We start from the raw sequence: 13,363 nt of genomic DNA on the forward strand, positions 1-13,363 counted from the left end.
ACCCAGTAAAATATGACTAGTGACTAATTCTTATTACAGAAAAAGATGTATCACTGGCCTTACCTATAATTCCTCCAACATCGTACCAAATGGACAGCTTGTCGGCTTCAGCCTCCTTCCATCCGAAGTTATTACTCAGATAAAAGGGCAACCAGAAGAAGAAGGAGTAATTCACTAACTTCAAGCAGGCGTAGGCCAGTGAATACTATAGGGAAAAACATCCAACTACCAGTAAGGAACAAACGGCACAACATAACTACCATGTAAATGTAATTAAACAACAAAACAAAACAGAGGAGTATGGGGCGAATAGTACCTGATTTTCAAATTAAACGTTTCTACAAATTCCTATTTGCCTGACTTTACCCAGTCTCCCTCTTCTCTTCATCCCCCCTTAGCGTCTAGAAAGGCAGTACAGTAGGCCTTGGGATAAAAAACACATAGGACTACTCCTTAATTGTCCCCCCACTTTCTTCTTTCAGTTCTCTGGTAGAAGCAAACCAGTGTTTTGAACCTGCAAGGCAGGGCACATACTCATATTTCTTTATATGGATAAAGATAAAAGGTATTCATGCCACTGACTAGCACTAACCATACGCAAACGAATCCAGAAACATCACAGCCTTTATTGCAAGCAGCCAGACTTTTTTGGCTCTACTTCCTGTGAAGTTAACATTATGGACAATGCAAAGCAATGGGACTGGACTACGGTTCCAAGGTCTTAAGAAAAGCATCAACATGAAAACTACTTTCACGCTGTAGTTTCCACAAGCTTTGAGTCAAAAGTGAAAGAACAGGATCGTCATGGGTCTTGTGGCTCTAGGTTGAGGAATGAAAGTTACAGCTGCCTTAAGATGGCAGCGGGGCTGAGAATCCTATATTCAACACATTATTACCAGGAAATCCTGATATTTAGCATCAAAGGAAAAAGGGGGAGGAACAGAGAGACTGACTTCAAAGGGTGTCTGGCTAGTATATTCTTTTCCCTGGAGCTGCCAGTTATTCCCTAGGTATCACTTGTTTTAAAGCAGCTTCCCAGGCAGGGCAGCAGCCACCCCCTAGAGAGCCAAATCCCAATCATGAGTGCATTTTGTCCAGACAGCCTGCCACAAAGACAAAGGAATTAAGTTAACTGGATTTCCTTTACACCCTGCCCGTGGCAGGGAACAATAGCTTGTGAAACACAAAGCAATAGCAAAAGAGGGCCACGTTTAGTCACAACAAATCTAAGTTCTGTCTCAGAAATTAACCTATTACCAGCAGAACATTTTAATAACTACTTTAAAAAATACTGATCATTAGCATAAGAACAGGCCCAAAGGAACTTGCATTTCCCTTGTATTACACATCATCTTTTGGTTGAAGACTTGTGGGAACTTACACTTAAATTTTAACTCACGCTTAAACTATCTTGTTTGTAAATGTCAGTTCTCTTAGCTTGGGGGCAGGTAGAAGGGAACTGGAAAGTATGAAATAGGACAACCTGCAGACTCTGAATTTACTGACGGGTTGCGTTCATAAAGCACCATTACACAATAAAATAAAAAAGGTGCTTATTCACAATACAATAACCCAGTGTTACAGACTCCAGGGAGGACTGGTAGGCTTTCTGTCCATAGGAAGGGGAACTGAGACACGAGGACGGGCTGAGTGACTTACCCCAGGCCTAGTTAATGGGTAAGCTGGCAACATAACCTAGGCCTCTTAACTTCCACTCCTATGCTAGAGCGCCCGAAACACCAAGACAGAAAAACTGCAGCAGAAGGGCTTCAGTTCAGACATTAGGAAAAAACCTAACTGTAAAGGTTGCGGAAACACTGGAATGCATTACCAGGAAATGCTGTGGAGTATTCTGCTCTGGACCTTTAACAGAAGGGAAAACTTTTTTTCCCCTAGAATAGTAAGGATATAGGCAAATCAAACAGACCTAACGAACCACTCAAACCTCTCTTGGGCTATTTATAATTCTATAAGACTTCAACAGGCCAAAAGGTATATATTTTAAAATATCAATTTTGCCTTCTTACTCGAAGGCTAGACCACGGTCAGCAAATTCCAGCTCACGGGCCAAATACGGCCAGGCCCATTTGTTCCGTATCGTCCATGGACTCCTTTCCTCTACTGAGTTGAGCGATTGTGGCAGAGACTGTATGGTGCCCCCAAAGCTGAAAACATTTACTAACTGGCTCTGTACAGAAAAGGTTTTGCCAAACCCTGCATTAGATTTCAGATAAAACTTCAAGTGGTGCCAATACAGAAACAGGCTGAGGGCCAATATTCACTATTCCTCTGAACATATATTCCTAAAATAAAGTCTCAGAGAGAAGCGAAATACTTCAAGATGCTTTATCCCAGGCAGAGTTACTATCCCGGCTATAACATCTCACTGGCTGTGGTAAGGAGATTTGAACAGGCTTTACCGCTATAACTCCGGGAAGGCAACAAGCCTGGTAAAAGCTTATCGCCTTGACTTGGGTAATAGTCTTGTCTTCTTGGATTGAATAATTAGGCTCAGCTTCATCTTCATTTTCAGCACCACTAATCAATGGCCTGTGTGAGTCGTCTTCAAAATTTTCTTCGGCCTCAATACCTGGGAGACCTACAACAAGAGTGACATCCATGTTTACAGAGGGCCCTCCAGGTGCCCAGCACTGGGCTAAGTGCTTTGCATGCATCATTACTTACGGGGTCCATGTTATCTTTATTTCCATTTTACAGAAGAAGCTACTAAGGTTCAGAGTCCAAGGTCAATTAAGGTCACACAGCTAATGAGCCACAAACGCAGGCCTCTAATTCTCCTTGACCTGGCTTCAAAGCAAAGCTTTTTCAGCTACATCACAGTATCTCTCTTACATAATACCAAAAACACCATTAATTACGTGCTCTTAAACTGACATGTCTCTTTAGTATACTCAAAAGATAGAAGAATCATACATCTATCTGCTTCTGTGGTTTCACTTGTACACGTTCTGTATTTAACCACAGATAAGTATCACACTAAATTATTTTTATGAAGGAAAAGAAATCTGTCTCAAGAAGTGAAATTCGAAATACATCCATGCTAATTTCTAGCCAGCATCTCCATTATAAAACCCATTTGCAAATGATGAGTTTTCCCTGAATCTATAAAAAGGTGAGCCTCACTGCCTCAAACATTTGCAGCTGTGCCAGGAGAGGCCGCAGCGTCAACAGGATACAAACAGCAATACTGCTCCTTGCATTCACTGAAAGGAGCTCACAGTTCTCCTAGGAAGAAAGAGATAGGCTGTTCTGGCCACAGGTTTCTCTTTGCCTATAATAGTAAGACGTTCTGAGTAGAAGAGCAGCTTCTCACCAATTTCTTCGGGTGATACCAAGAGTCCAAAGAAGATGATGATCCCACCAGCAAACTGCACAGCCGCCGTCACCAGAAAGGCATACTGGAGGGGGAAGGGAAAGGTGTTCCTGACGCATCTGAGATGCTCATTAAAGGCACATTCATTAGAGGCACACGGGGGGAGGACAGGGCGACTGGAAAGGAAATGAGCGCTGAGCGCCTAGCCTGTGCCAGGCACTGAGCTAAGTGTTTTACTTGTGTTTTCTCACAAGTTTTTCCCAGTGACTCTATGGGACTCAGAGAGGATAACTGAGGTCCACGGGACACTGAGTGGTACTATTACGATCATGAAATCAGAACTAGCTCCAAAAGTAATAATCCTTACACTACTCGGCCTCCTACAAAAGACAGTATCTGCCCTCAAAGATATTTTCCAGTTGAGAGGATTAAACAGTACACAAAATAATAGTATAAGGCAGCATGTAGCTGATAAATGAGAAGGCCCAGTCCTAATAGGAAACAAACAGAGGAACTGAATTCAGAAGAAGGAAACAGCTAAAGAGGTTGAAGGAGGGAGACAATGCTTTAGGGAGCAGCTGAAAATCATAGCAACTGACCACCTTTCCTGGCACGGCTGAGGCAAAGGCACCAGGTGGGAGGGAGATGGAAAGCCTTCTGCATGGTGGGAGCTGAGGGCTTCTGCTGGGGGTAACAGGGAAGAACACTGACTTGGAAAGGTGCTATCCAGATGAAAGACTCAAGAGCCAGGCTGCATCGCTGAATATTATTTTATTTAAGAGTGGAGCCTGATGCAGAGAGACAGGTGACAAAATTAGTTTTGCCAGAAGTCAAATCTGGGAGCAGCACGTAGGGCGAACTGAAATTCCCATCTGAGCCAATTAGTACAATCCAGGTGTGAAGCTAAGAAACCTGGGAAAAGGTGAATGTGAACACAGGAAGGACTTCCCACTGGCCCTAACTAGACCAGAATTCTTCAGGGACCAAACACTTGGTGAGCAGCTTAAAAATGTATCTGCTGCTTTTCAAAAGAGCAATTTACTTTTAATTATTAGGGTTTTGAACAGGCAATAGGTTGACAATGATTCAAGTAACAAAAAGTAGAAGATGTATAGTTAAACCCTCCCTCCCATCCCTTCTCCCAGCCATTCAATTCTCATTTTTCCACATATAAGCACTGTTATTTCATTTTTACTTTGCAGAGATTGTTTTGGAAACATACAAGCCAATACAATAGATACTCTTTAATTCTTCCTCCATTTCACACAAATGGCAGCATTCAACACACACGGTTATGCACCCTTGCTTTCTTCACTTAACACACCATTGAGCTGTTTCCCTGTCAGGACATTAGGGCTGCATAATTCTATTTCACAGCTGCACAGCATTCCACTGAATAGGAGTTCCTTAGTGCAACTATTTCCCTTTTGGTTGACATGTTACCAATCTTTTGCTATTACAAATAATGTTGAAGTAAATAACCTTGTAGATGTATCTCTCTGTACATGCTGAAGTTTATTCACCAATGGGATTAATTCACAGATGTGGAACTGCTTGGTGAAAGCCATTATAATTTTGATAGACCATACTGACCCCAAGAGGGGTTATTTACTCTCCCATCTGCAATGCCTGTTTTGTCACATCCTCATAAACATGTTACCAAGCTTTGGGGTTTTTACCAATATAATAAGTATACAGTGTCGTTTCTTTTCTTTTTTTTTTTTACAGTGTAGTTTTAATTTGCATTTCTCTGCCGACTACACCTAAACTCCATAAGGGTAGAGATTTTTGTCTCTTGGTCAGGGCTCTATTCTTTACTGCCTTGGGGCACTTAGAGGAGCTTAAAAATATTTACTGAATGAAGGAATAAATTCTGAGTGAAGTGGAATACCCTGCCGTATGTTTACAAGCCATTTCTATTTCCTTTTCATGAACTACAGAGTCAAATCCTTTACCTTTCTTTCTGTGTGTTGGTCTTTTTCTTATCAATTTGTGGGCTTTCTTTATATATTAAGGAAATTAGCTCTTTATCTGTAACATGAGTTGCAAATACTTTTCCCCAACCGATATGTCTTTAGATTTGGTTGTTTTTCCATGACTAATTTTTTAACGTGTTTGAATTTACCAAGAGTTTGTCCACTCTTAATACAAACCTTGCCCCACCCAGACATAGCTCTAGGTCATTTTAAATGGTCACAGGATTATTTCCTAAAATAGAAAATATATTTATATACTCAAGAAAAAGCTAGAAAGAAACACCTACCTCATAACCATACTGCAGAACGGAAGAAGCTAGACATGCTCCCAAAATATTGCCCACTGAGGCACAGGCACTCCAGAGACCAAAAACAACTCCTCGTCTATGATGGGAACAGTGCAAAACAGAAGACAATAGAATCAGAAGGGATTTTATGTGCAGTTCAAATACAAAATGGCCAAAATAGTGCAGGTTCGCATTACAAAGAATCAATATTCTACTTTAACGTTTTTTTAAAGTACACCCAAATGGCAAAACATCAGGTAGGTCTCTTCTAACTCTAAGATTTTATTATAAGTTCAATTTGGGGCTCACTGAAAAACACCATTAAGAGAATTTAAAAAGACAAGCCACAAATTGGGAGAAACTATTTGGATATCATTTATCTGACAGAAGACTTGTCACTGGAATATAAAGAACTCTCAAAACTCAATAAGGTGAAAAATAGACAATGCAATAAAATGTTAAAGAGTATAAATCTACAATAATCTCAAATACAAAGTTTCTGAAAAAGGGGCAAAAGATTTTAATAAATACTTCACACACAAAAAAAATAAGATGCGGAATTCCCTGGTGGCGCAGTGGTTAAGAATCCGCCTGCCAATGCAGGGGACACGGTTTGAGCCCTGGTCCGGGAAGATCCTACATGCCATGGAGCAACTAAGCCCGTGCGCCACGACTACTGAGCCAGCGCTCTAGAGCCCACAAGCCACAACTACTGAGCCCACGTGCCACAACTACTGAAGCCTGCGTGCCTAGAGCCCATGCTCCGCTACAAGAGAAGCCACCGCAATTAGAAGCCCGTGCACTGCAACGAAGAGTAGTCCCGCTCACCACAACTAGAAAAAGCCTGAGTGCAGCAACAAAGACCCAATGCAGCCATAAAATAAATTAAATAAATAAATAAATTTATATTAAGAAAAAAAAGAATCCGCCTGCCAATGCAGGGGATACGGGTTCAATCCCTGGTCCAGGAAGATCCCACATGCCACGGAGCAACTAAGCCCGTGTGCCACAACTGCCTGTGCTCTAGAGCCCGCACGCCACAACTACTGAGCCCGTGCGCCCTAGCGCCCGTGTGCCGCAACTACTGAGCCTGTGTGCTGCAACAAGTGATGCCCACGCGCGTAAAGTCCATGCTCCGCAACAAGAGAAGCCACTGCAATGAGAAGTCCATGAACCGCAACCAAGAATAGCCCCCGCTCACTGCAACTAGAGAAAGCCTGCGCGCAACGAAGACCCAACACAGCCAAAAAATTAAAAAAATTAAAAATAAATAAGATGCAAATAAGCACATGAAAAGATGCTCAACATCATCAGACATTAGGGAAATGCAAATTAAAACCACAAGGAGGTATCACTACACACCTACTAGAATAGCTAAAATCAAAACACACTGAGCATACCAAGTGTTGACAAGGATGTATAGCACCTAGAATCCTTATACTCTGCTGGTGGGAATGTAAAATGGTTCAACCACTTTAAAAGAAATTGCCAGTTTCTTAAAAAGATAAACACACCCCTATCATATGATCCAGCCATCCTACTCCAAGGTATGTATCCAAGGGAAGTGAAAGCATATGTCCATACAAGGATTCATCAACAAATATTCACAGTAGCTTTACTAGTAAAAGCCGAAAACTAAAAGCCTGAATGTTCACCAATAGGTGAACAGATAAATTGTGATATAATGGATGACTCCTCAGCTATAAAGAGGAATGCAGACATGAATTAACCTCAACGTTACTGTGCCGAGTGGAAGAACACAGTCAAGAAGACATACTGTGTGATTCCATTTATATAAAATTTTAGAAAATTCAGATTAAAGTGACAGAAAGCAAATCAGTGGTTGACTGGAGACGGCAGTGGGAGGGAGGAATTACCAAGGGGCATGAGGAAACTTTGGGAGTGATGGATATGTCATGATCTTAATTGTGATGATACTTCTACAGGTGCATGCATGCCAAAACTCATCCAACTGTACCCTTTGAACATGTGCAGCATATTGTATACCTCAATAAGGCCATCACAAAAAAAAATGGATATGTGGATGAAGAGTCTATGGAAGGGAAACTAGCTATTACAACAGTCCTGGAGAAAAACAACTAGCTCTGGACATAGGCAATGGCAGTGGGGCTGCTGAAAAAAGAAAAAGACAAAAAAAAAAAAAAGCAGTTAAGAAAAATTAATTTTTTTAACGTTTAAATTTGTGTATTAGGACTTCCCTGGTAGTGTAGTGGTTAAGAACCCACCTGCCAATGCAGGGGACACGGGTTTGAGACCTGGTCCGGGAAGATCCCACATATCACAGAGCAACTAAGCCCGTGCACCACAACTACTGAGCCTGCGCTCTAGAGCCCGCAAGCCACAACTGTTGAGCCCATGTGCCACAACTACTGAAGCCCACACACCTAGAGCCCGTGCTCCGCAACGAGAAGCCACCGCAATGAGAAGCCAGCGCACCACAACGAAGAGTAGCCCCCCGCTCGCCACAACTAGAGAAAGCCCACGCGCAGCAACAAAGACCCAACACAGCCAAAAAATAAATCAATCAATAAATAAATAAATTTATTTTTTAAAAAATGTATGTGTTACATTTTTAAAACTAATATTAAAAAATAAATTTGTGGGCTTCCCTGGTGGCGCAGTGGTTGAGAGTCCGCCTGCCGATGCAGGGGACACGAGTTCGTGCCCCGGTCCGAGAAGATCCCACATGCCGCGGAGCGGCTGGGCCCGTGAGCCATGGTCACTAAGCCTGCGCGTCCAGAGCCTCTGCTCCGCAACGGGAGAGGCCACAACAGTGAGAGGCCCGTGTACCGCAAAACAAACAAACAACAACAACAACAAAATTTGTATTTTATTCTACTTAATACATATCAATAACACACGGTGTTAGGTCTAGGTTCTTCAGCTCTTTCAACGTTTTTATAACCTCACTGAGACAGAAGGAATCTTAGAAATGAACAGGTAGACAACATTTAACAGTGAAAAATAAAGTCTTTTCAGAAGTCCCAGCTCTGCCACTTCCAGCTGGGTGATCTCCAGCAAGTCCCAGCCCAGGCTCAGGGCTCTCATCTGGAAAGCGCTGTGCTCCTCAAAGGAATGAGTGCAGTGACAGAGTTGACAGTTTGGGCCTGCAAGGGTGTACCTACTAGTACTACCTGCCTCAATGTGTTTTAAAAAACTATGACCCCAACAACGGGAGGAGGGACACGATTCAGCCAAGGTAATAGCTTTCCAAGGCAACGTCCTCAGTGGATCACAAACCTACCAAGAGCGTCCTAGAGGGTCTGAATAACACTGGCTGACCAAAGACATGATTTCAGAAGAAACTGGCTGAAAACAACTGTGACTTTAAGTTATCATAGTTTTATTGGTACTTCATGGTTTATTGTTACATTTCACAGGAAGAGTCACTGTGTGTCAGGCAATGCATCACTGATTTCAATTACTAGTGTTATTTGCTTAAAAACAAGCTGTCTTACTTTCGAAAGTAAACTGTAATGGCTTTCTTGAATTTGTGACTGAGCCAGAGAAATAATCAAGGTCAGCCTACCCAGTCACTGCCACCTACCACCAAGTGTCACCCAATTTATAAAAGTTCAGATAAGGATTATCTCAAAATTATACAAGTCAAAGTGATTATCCTTGAAGTGACAGGATTTCAGGTGGTTTTACCTTTACTTCTCTATGTTCATTTATATTATCTAGTTTGGTTACAATAACCAAGTAACCTTTGTATAATTTTCAAAAATCACGCTTGGAAAGAAGTTATGTTAAAAATCTTAAAAATAAATAACACACAAGCAGACAGCATCTCCTACTCCAAAAGAAAACTAAAGTATCCCAGGGGAATGAGTACGTCCGAAAATCAATTCTGTTAAACCAGTGACACTAGAGTTGGAAAGAACTGGAAATCACTAGCACACTGAACATAATCAGAGCATTCTCATTAAGCGGTGCTGATTCTAACCACAAGGCATTTTACAGGTGAACTTTCACAACAATACAGAGATCATTAGCCAGCAAGCACCTCTACTACTACTATGAGACTGGGGAAGCTGGAAAACCGAGAGGAGTTGGTCAAAGCATGCACTGATCACCGCGGCGGGTGGATACTGCCTGCTGTGCACACTGGTCCCTACGTAAAAGAGTAAACAAACAAAAAACATAGAGCCATCGATGAAATAAATGTGCATCTCACAACACACAAATATTTATCCAGGACAAATGATAGAAATCCAAATTAACAGTATTCCTAAAGGCAGAGTGTCATAAACAATGATAAACAACAAAGGCAGAGTGCCACGAACAACAATGAACAACAAAGCCAGGTCTCGGGGTAGCTCAGTTTATTTTCTATCCTGTAAATTAAGTATGGTTCTTCTTGAGTGGCAGTAGGTGCCCATCCTCAAGCCATGGCCCCCGCCACACACACACAAACTCACATACCACTGATAAGTACTTAAAGGTTTATGGAAAAAATGGCCAACTTAACTAAGCCCCAAAGTTGGGCATTCTTCATCTGCATTTTCCTTTTTTTTTTTAAAGGGAACTTTATTTTTATTTATTTATTTATTTATTTTTGGCTGCGTTGGGCCTTCATTGCTGCGTGCAGGCTTTCTTTTGTTGTGGCGAGCGGGGACTACTCTTTGATGCAGCACGCAGGCTTCTCGTTGCGGTGGCTTCTCTTGTTGTGGAGCATGGGCTCTAGAGTGCGTGCTTCAGTAGTTGTGACTCGCAGGCTCAGTAGTTGTGGCGCACAGGCTTAGGTGCTCCACGGCATGTGGGATCTTCCTGGACCAGGGCTCGAACCTGCGTCACCTGCACTGGCAGGTGGATTCTTAACCACTGCGCCACCAGGGAAGCCCCATCTGCATCTTCTTGAAGCCTTTGCTCTGTGACCTTAGGGCAAGCCCTATGGATAACTTCTGGCCTCAGTTTCCTTATCTTTAAGAAGGTTAAACTAGATCACTGAGTCTCAAAAAAAGGGAAAGCAAAACCCACAGGAAGATACATGATGAGATGGCACGTGAGATTTGTTATTATGGTGTGTTATTTATGTTCTCTAAAGGGAAGATTTAAAAAAAAAAAAAATCTGAGATGTACGGCCTTAGCCACACTCAATATCTGACCATGGCCAGGAGACTGCTGTGAATGAGTCCCACAGGCAAGACCATATCTAGGGTCCACATTATTTCCAATGTACTTTGACATGAAACCTCCTCTCCCGGCTGCTCTAAACTTTCTAAAATACAGGGAAGACGTGTGTGGTGTCGAAGGGATCAAGTGCATTGACTCTGACAAGTCTTGAACAATCCCATATTAAAACTACTTAAGTAGAGAAATGAAAGGAGGAGGAAGTGGCTTACCCAGCTTTCCCAAACCAGTTGCCCATAACAGCAACGACGCAGGGCCAACCAGTGGACTGCAGCAGGCCATTCACGATCCACAGGCTACAGTATAGCCCCTTGTTGTAGAAATGCAGCCATTCTGTGAGAGTGCCAAAGACAAACACCTTAGAGAAGAAGAAAGAAAAAGACACATGTAACATCCTTGTGGACACCCCGACTAAAGACCCTATGTGAAAGATACAGTCAATGTCTGGGGCCTGAGAGACGTGTGGCCAACTCTTCAGATGCTCCCGCCCAGAGCAGTGCTGAGTGAGACCACTGCCAAACCACCCCCACCAGAGAGGCAGAGATGGCAAAGAGCGTAAAACACAGCGAGGACCATCCTTCCAACTTGCATCTTCAACTCTAAAAGGTTAAGTCCCGATTGTTGGACCTCTTTTTACATTATTTCCCTTTCCTCTTGTTTATGGAAGACAGCTCTGGGGACTACCTGACTTCACATGTTTAAATATCGTTAGAACAGCCCAGGCACATCACGCGGACCAGAAAGCGCCAGGTATTATTAACACCGTGCCTAATAAGTGCATTGGCGTAACTTGTGATTGGCTCAATCATTTGGTGGCATTCATCAAAGGACTGCTTTTTTCCAGGCATTCTGCTCGGCGTGGGCATTTTATTTGTAGTCAGTCTCCTTCGGGAATATTTGGCATGGGTTTCAAACTGGTATGTCTAATACTGTATGATTCCAGTTATATGACATTCTGAAATGAGCAAAGCTATAACGACAGAAAAACAGTCAGTGCCTGCCAGAGGCCGGGGGCAGAAGGAAGGGTGGCAGTTACACAACTATACTCACTTGTCAAAATTCAGGAGTATACACTAAAAAGGGTGAGTTCATTGAGTTTATGTACATACTTCAATTTTTCAAAAAACGTAAAAAAACAAACAAACAAGAAAGTATGTATACAGGTTTAAAAATAGTATGTATATATGTGTGGGTGAGCAGCTTGTGAATAAATAAAGTGCTTCAATCTCTGAAATAGAAAAAAGTTTTTCCCCATACACAAATGGCAGACATTGAAAAACAATAATAGAGTCTAACTAAACTCCATGCTTTCATTCAATCAACAAAAATTTATCACCAGATGCTTGTAAGCAAATAAAGATGAATCAAATATGGATCTTGCCCTCTATAGCACTCAATACACCAGCCACTGTTCCAAATGCCCCACACATAGTAACACACAGAACCCTCACTGCAACCCCAGGTGGAGGTATTCAAAAGGGGAGGCTAAAGCACACAGAAACCGTAGCTGGACACTCCCGGGGAAGGACTGAAACCCAGGCGGTGCAGGTCTGGGGAAGTCTGTGGTCTTAATCACCCCACTGCAGGCTCCTAGGGAAAGCAAGACCGACACAGAAACAAGCAGGCTGAGCAGCAGACAAGAGAAGTGCCTTCAAAGAAATCCAGGCACGGGAGCTCAGGACAGGGAAGGATGACTTCCGGGAGTGGGGCTGGTAAAGTAAGGCATAATGAAACAAGAGTCATTTGGCCAATGACTTGAAGGAGACACTGAGTTATACTATCAAGAGCTGAACAGAGCATTCAAGGCAGGAAGAACAGCAGGAACGATAGCCGTGAGGTAGAAGGAAGCAGGATATGTTAGGGCCACAAAAGGTATTGATAGTTTGATGTGGGAGTGCAGAGAGGTGAAGCACAGGACAGACATGACTGTAGAGGCGGGCTGGGACCAGGTTCTCGGGGGCACTGGATGCCAGGCAAGTTATGCTTTGATTTTGCTGGTGACTGAGAATCAAGCAAGGGGCATGATTGAAGTCATACTTTAAGGACATACCTAAGCGAAAAGGCACAGAAGGGATTAGAACACTGAAGATTAATTTTTCTATTCTACTCTACATACAGAAGTGGGAGACTGCTTGGATTGTAAAATACCTGGCTGAGACAACAGTAATAGTAATAAGAATAACACCTTTCAACTTACCACTAATGCAGAGGAGCACATGCCAAAAGACAGAACCCATCGCAAATTAAGCCGATCCCCAACGATACCACTGATGAAAAGGCCCTAAAAATAAAGCATTTTATTTTATACCTCTGGATAACAACACAGCCTGGAAAAAGTGAAATGCATTCCAAAGCAAACAAGGCGAGGCAAACAAAACACAAAAATTAAATCTCATTCTCGTGCCTAGCCTAGCCATCTAAATCACTTTCACTAACATTTCAGGAAATGACCATTGTTTCTGCATACTATACTGTAAATACTTCATGCACCAAGACAGTACAATTCAGTGCAAATTTCCATTCTATTTGATCTCCTAACTGCCTAAGAGACTGAAAAGAAAAGAAAAAAAAAACAAAGAATAATTCTAATAAAACAAGCATACAAATATATT

At 42.3% G+C, this 13,363-nt stretch overlaps 1 protein-coding gene across 10 annotated transcripts in view; it reads right to left on the reverse strand.

Moving 5' to 3' along the window:
• Positions 1 to 13,363, reverse strand: part of SLC37A3 (solute carrier family 37 member 3) — a 44,795-nt gene that overhangs the window by 10,480 nt on the left and 20,952 nt on the right. For 8 of the 10 annotated variants that reach the window (XM_073809987.1, XM_073809986.1, XM_033863353.2 and 5 more), the window contains 6 exons: positions 12,949 to 13,032; positions 10,964 to 11,109; positions 5,598 to 5,694; positions 3,335 to 3,419; positions 2,421 to 2,599; positions 64 to 205 (listed from right to left, as the gene is read on the reverse strand). In XM_073809987.1, coding sequence (XP_073666088.1) covers positions 64 to 205; positions 2,421 to 2,599; positions 3,335 to 3,419; positions 5,598 to 5,694; positions 10,964 to 11,109; positions 12,949 to 13,032 — 733 coding nt within the window. The remainder of the gene's footprint in view (positions 1 to 63; positions 206 to 2,420; positions 2,600 to 3,334; positions 3,420 to 5,597; positions 5,695 to 10,963; positions 11,110 to 12,948; positions 13,033 to 13,363) is intronic. The other 2 variants (XM_073809989.1, XM_073809991.1) reach the window with 1 other exon arrangement.

The sequence above is a fragment of the Tursiops truncatus genome, chromosome 9 (assembly GCF_011762595.2).
Source record: "Tursiops truncatus isolate mTurTru1 chromosome 9, mTurTru1.mat.Y, whole genome shotgun sequence".
NCBI classification, from domain to species: domain Eukaryota; kingdom Metazoa; phylum Chordata; class Mammalia; order Artiodactyla; family Delphinidae; genus Tursiops; species Tursiops truncatus.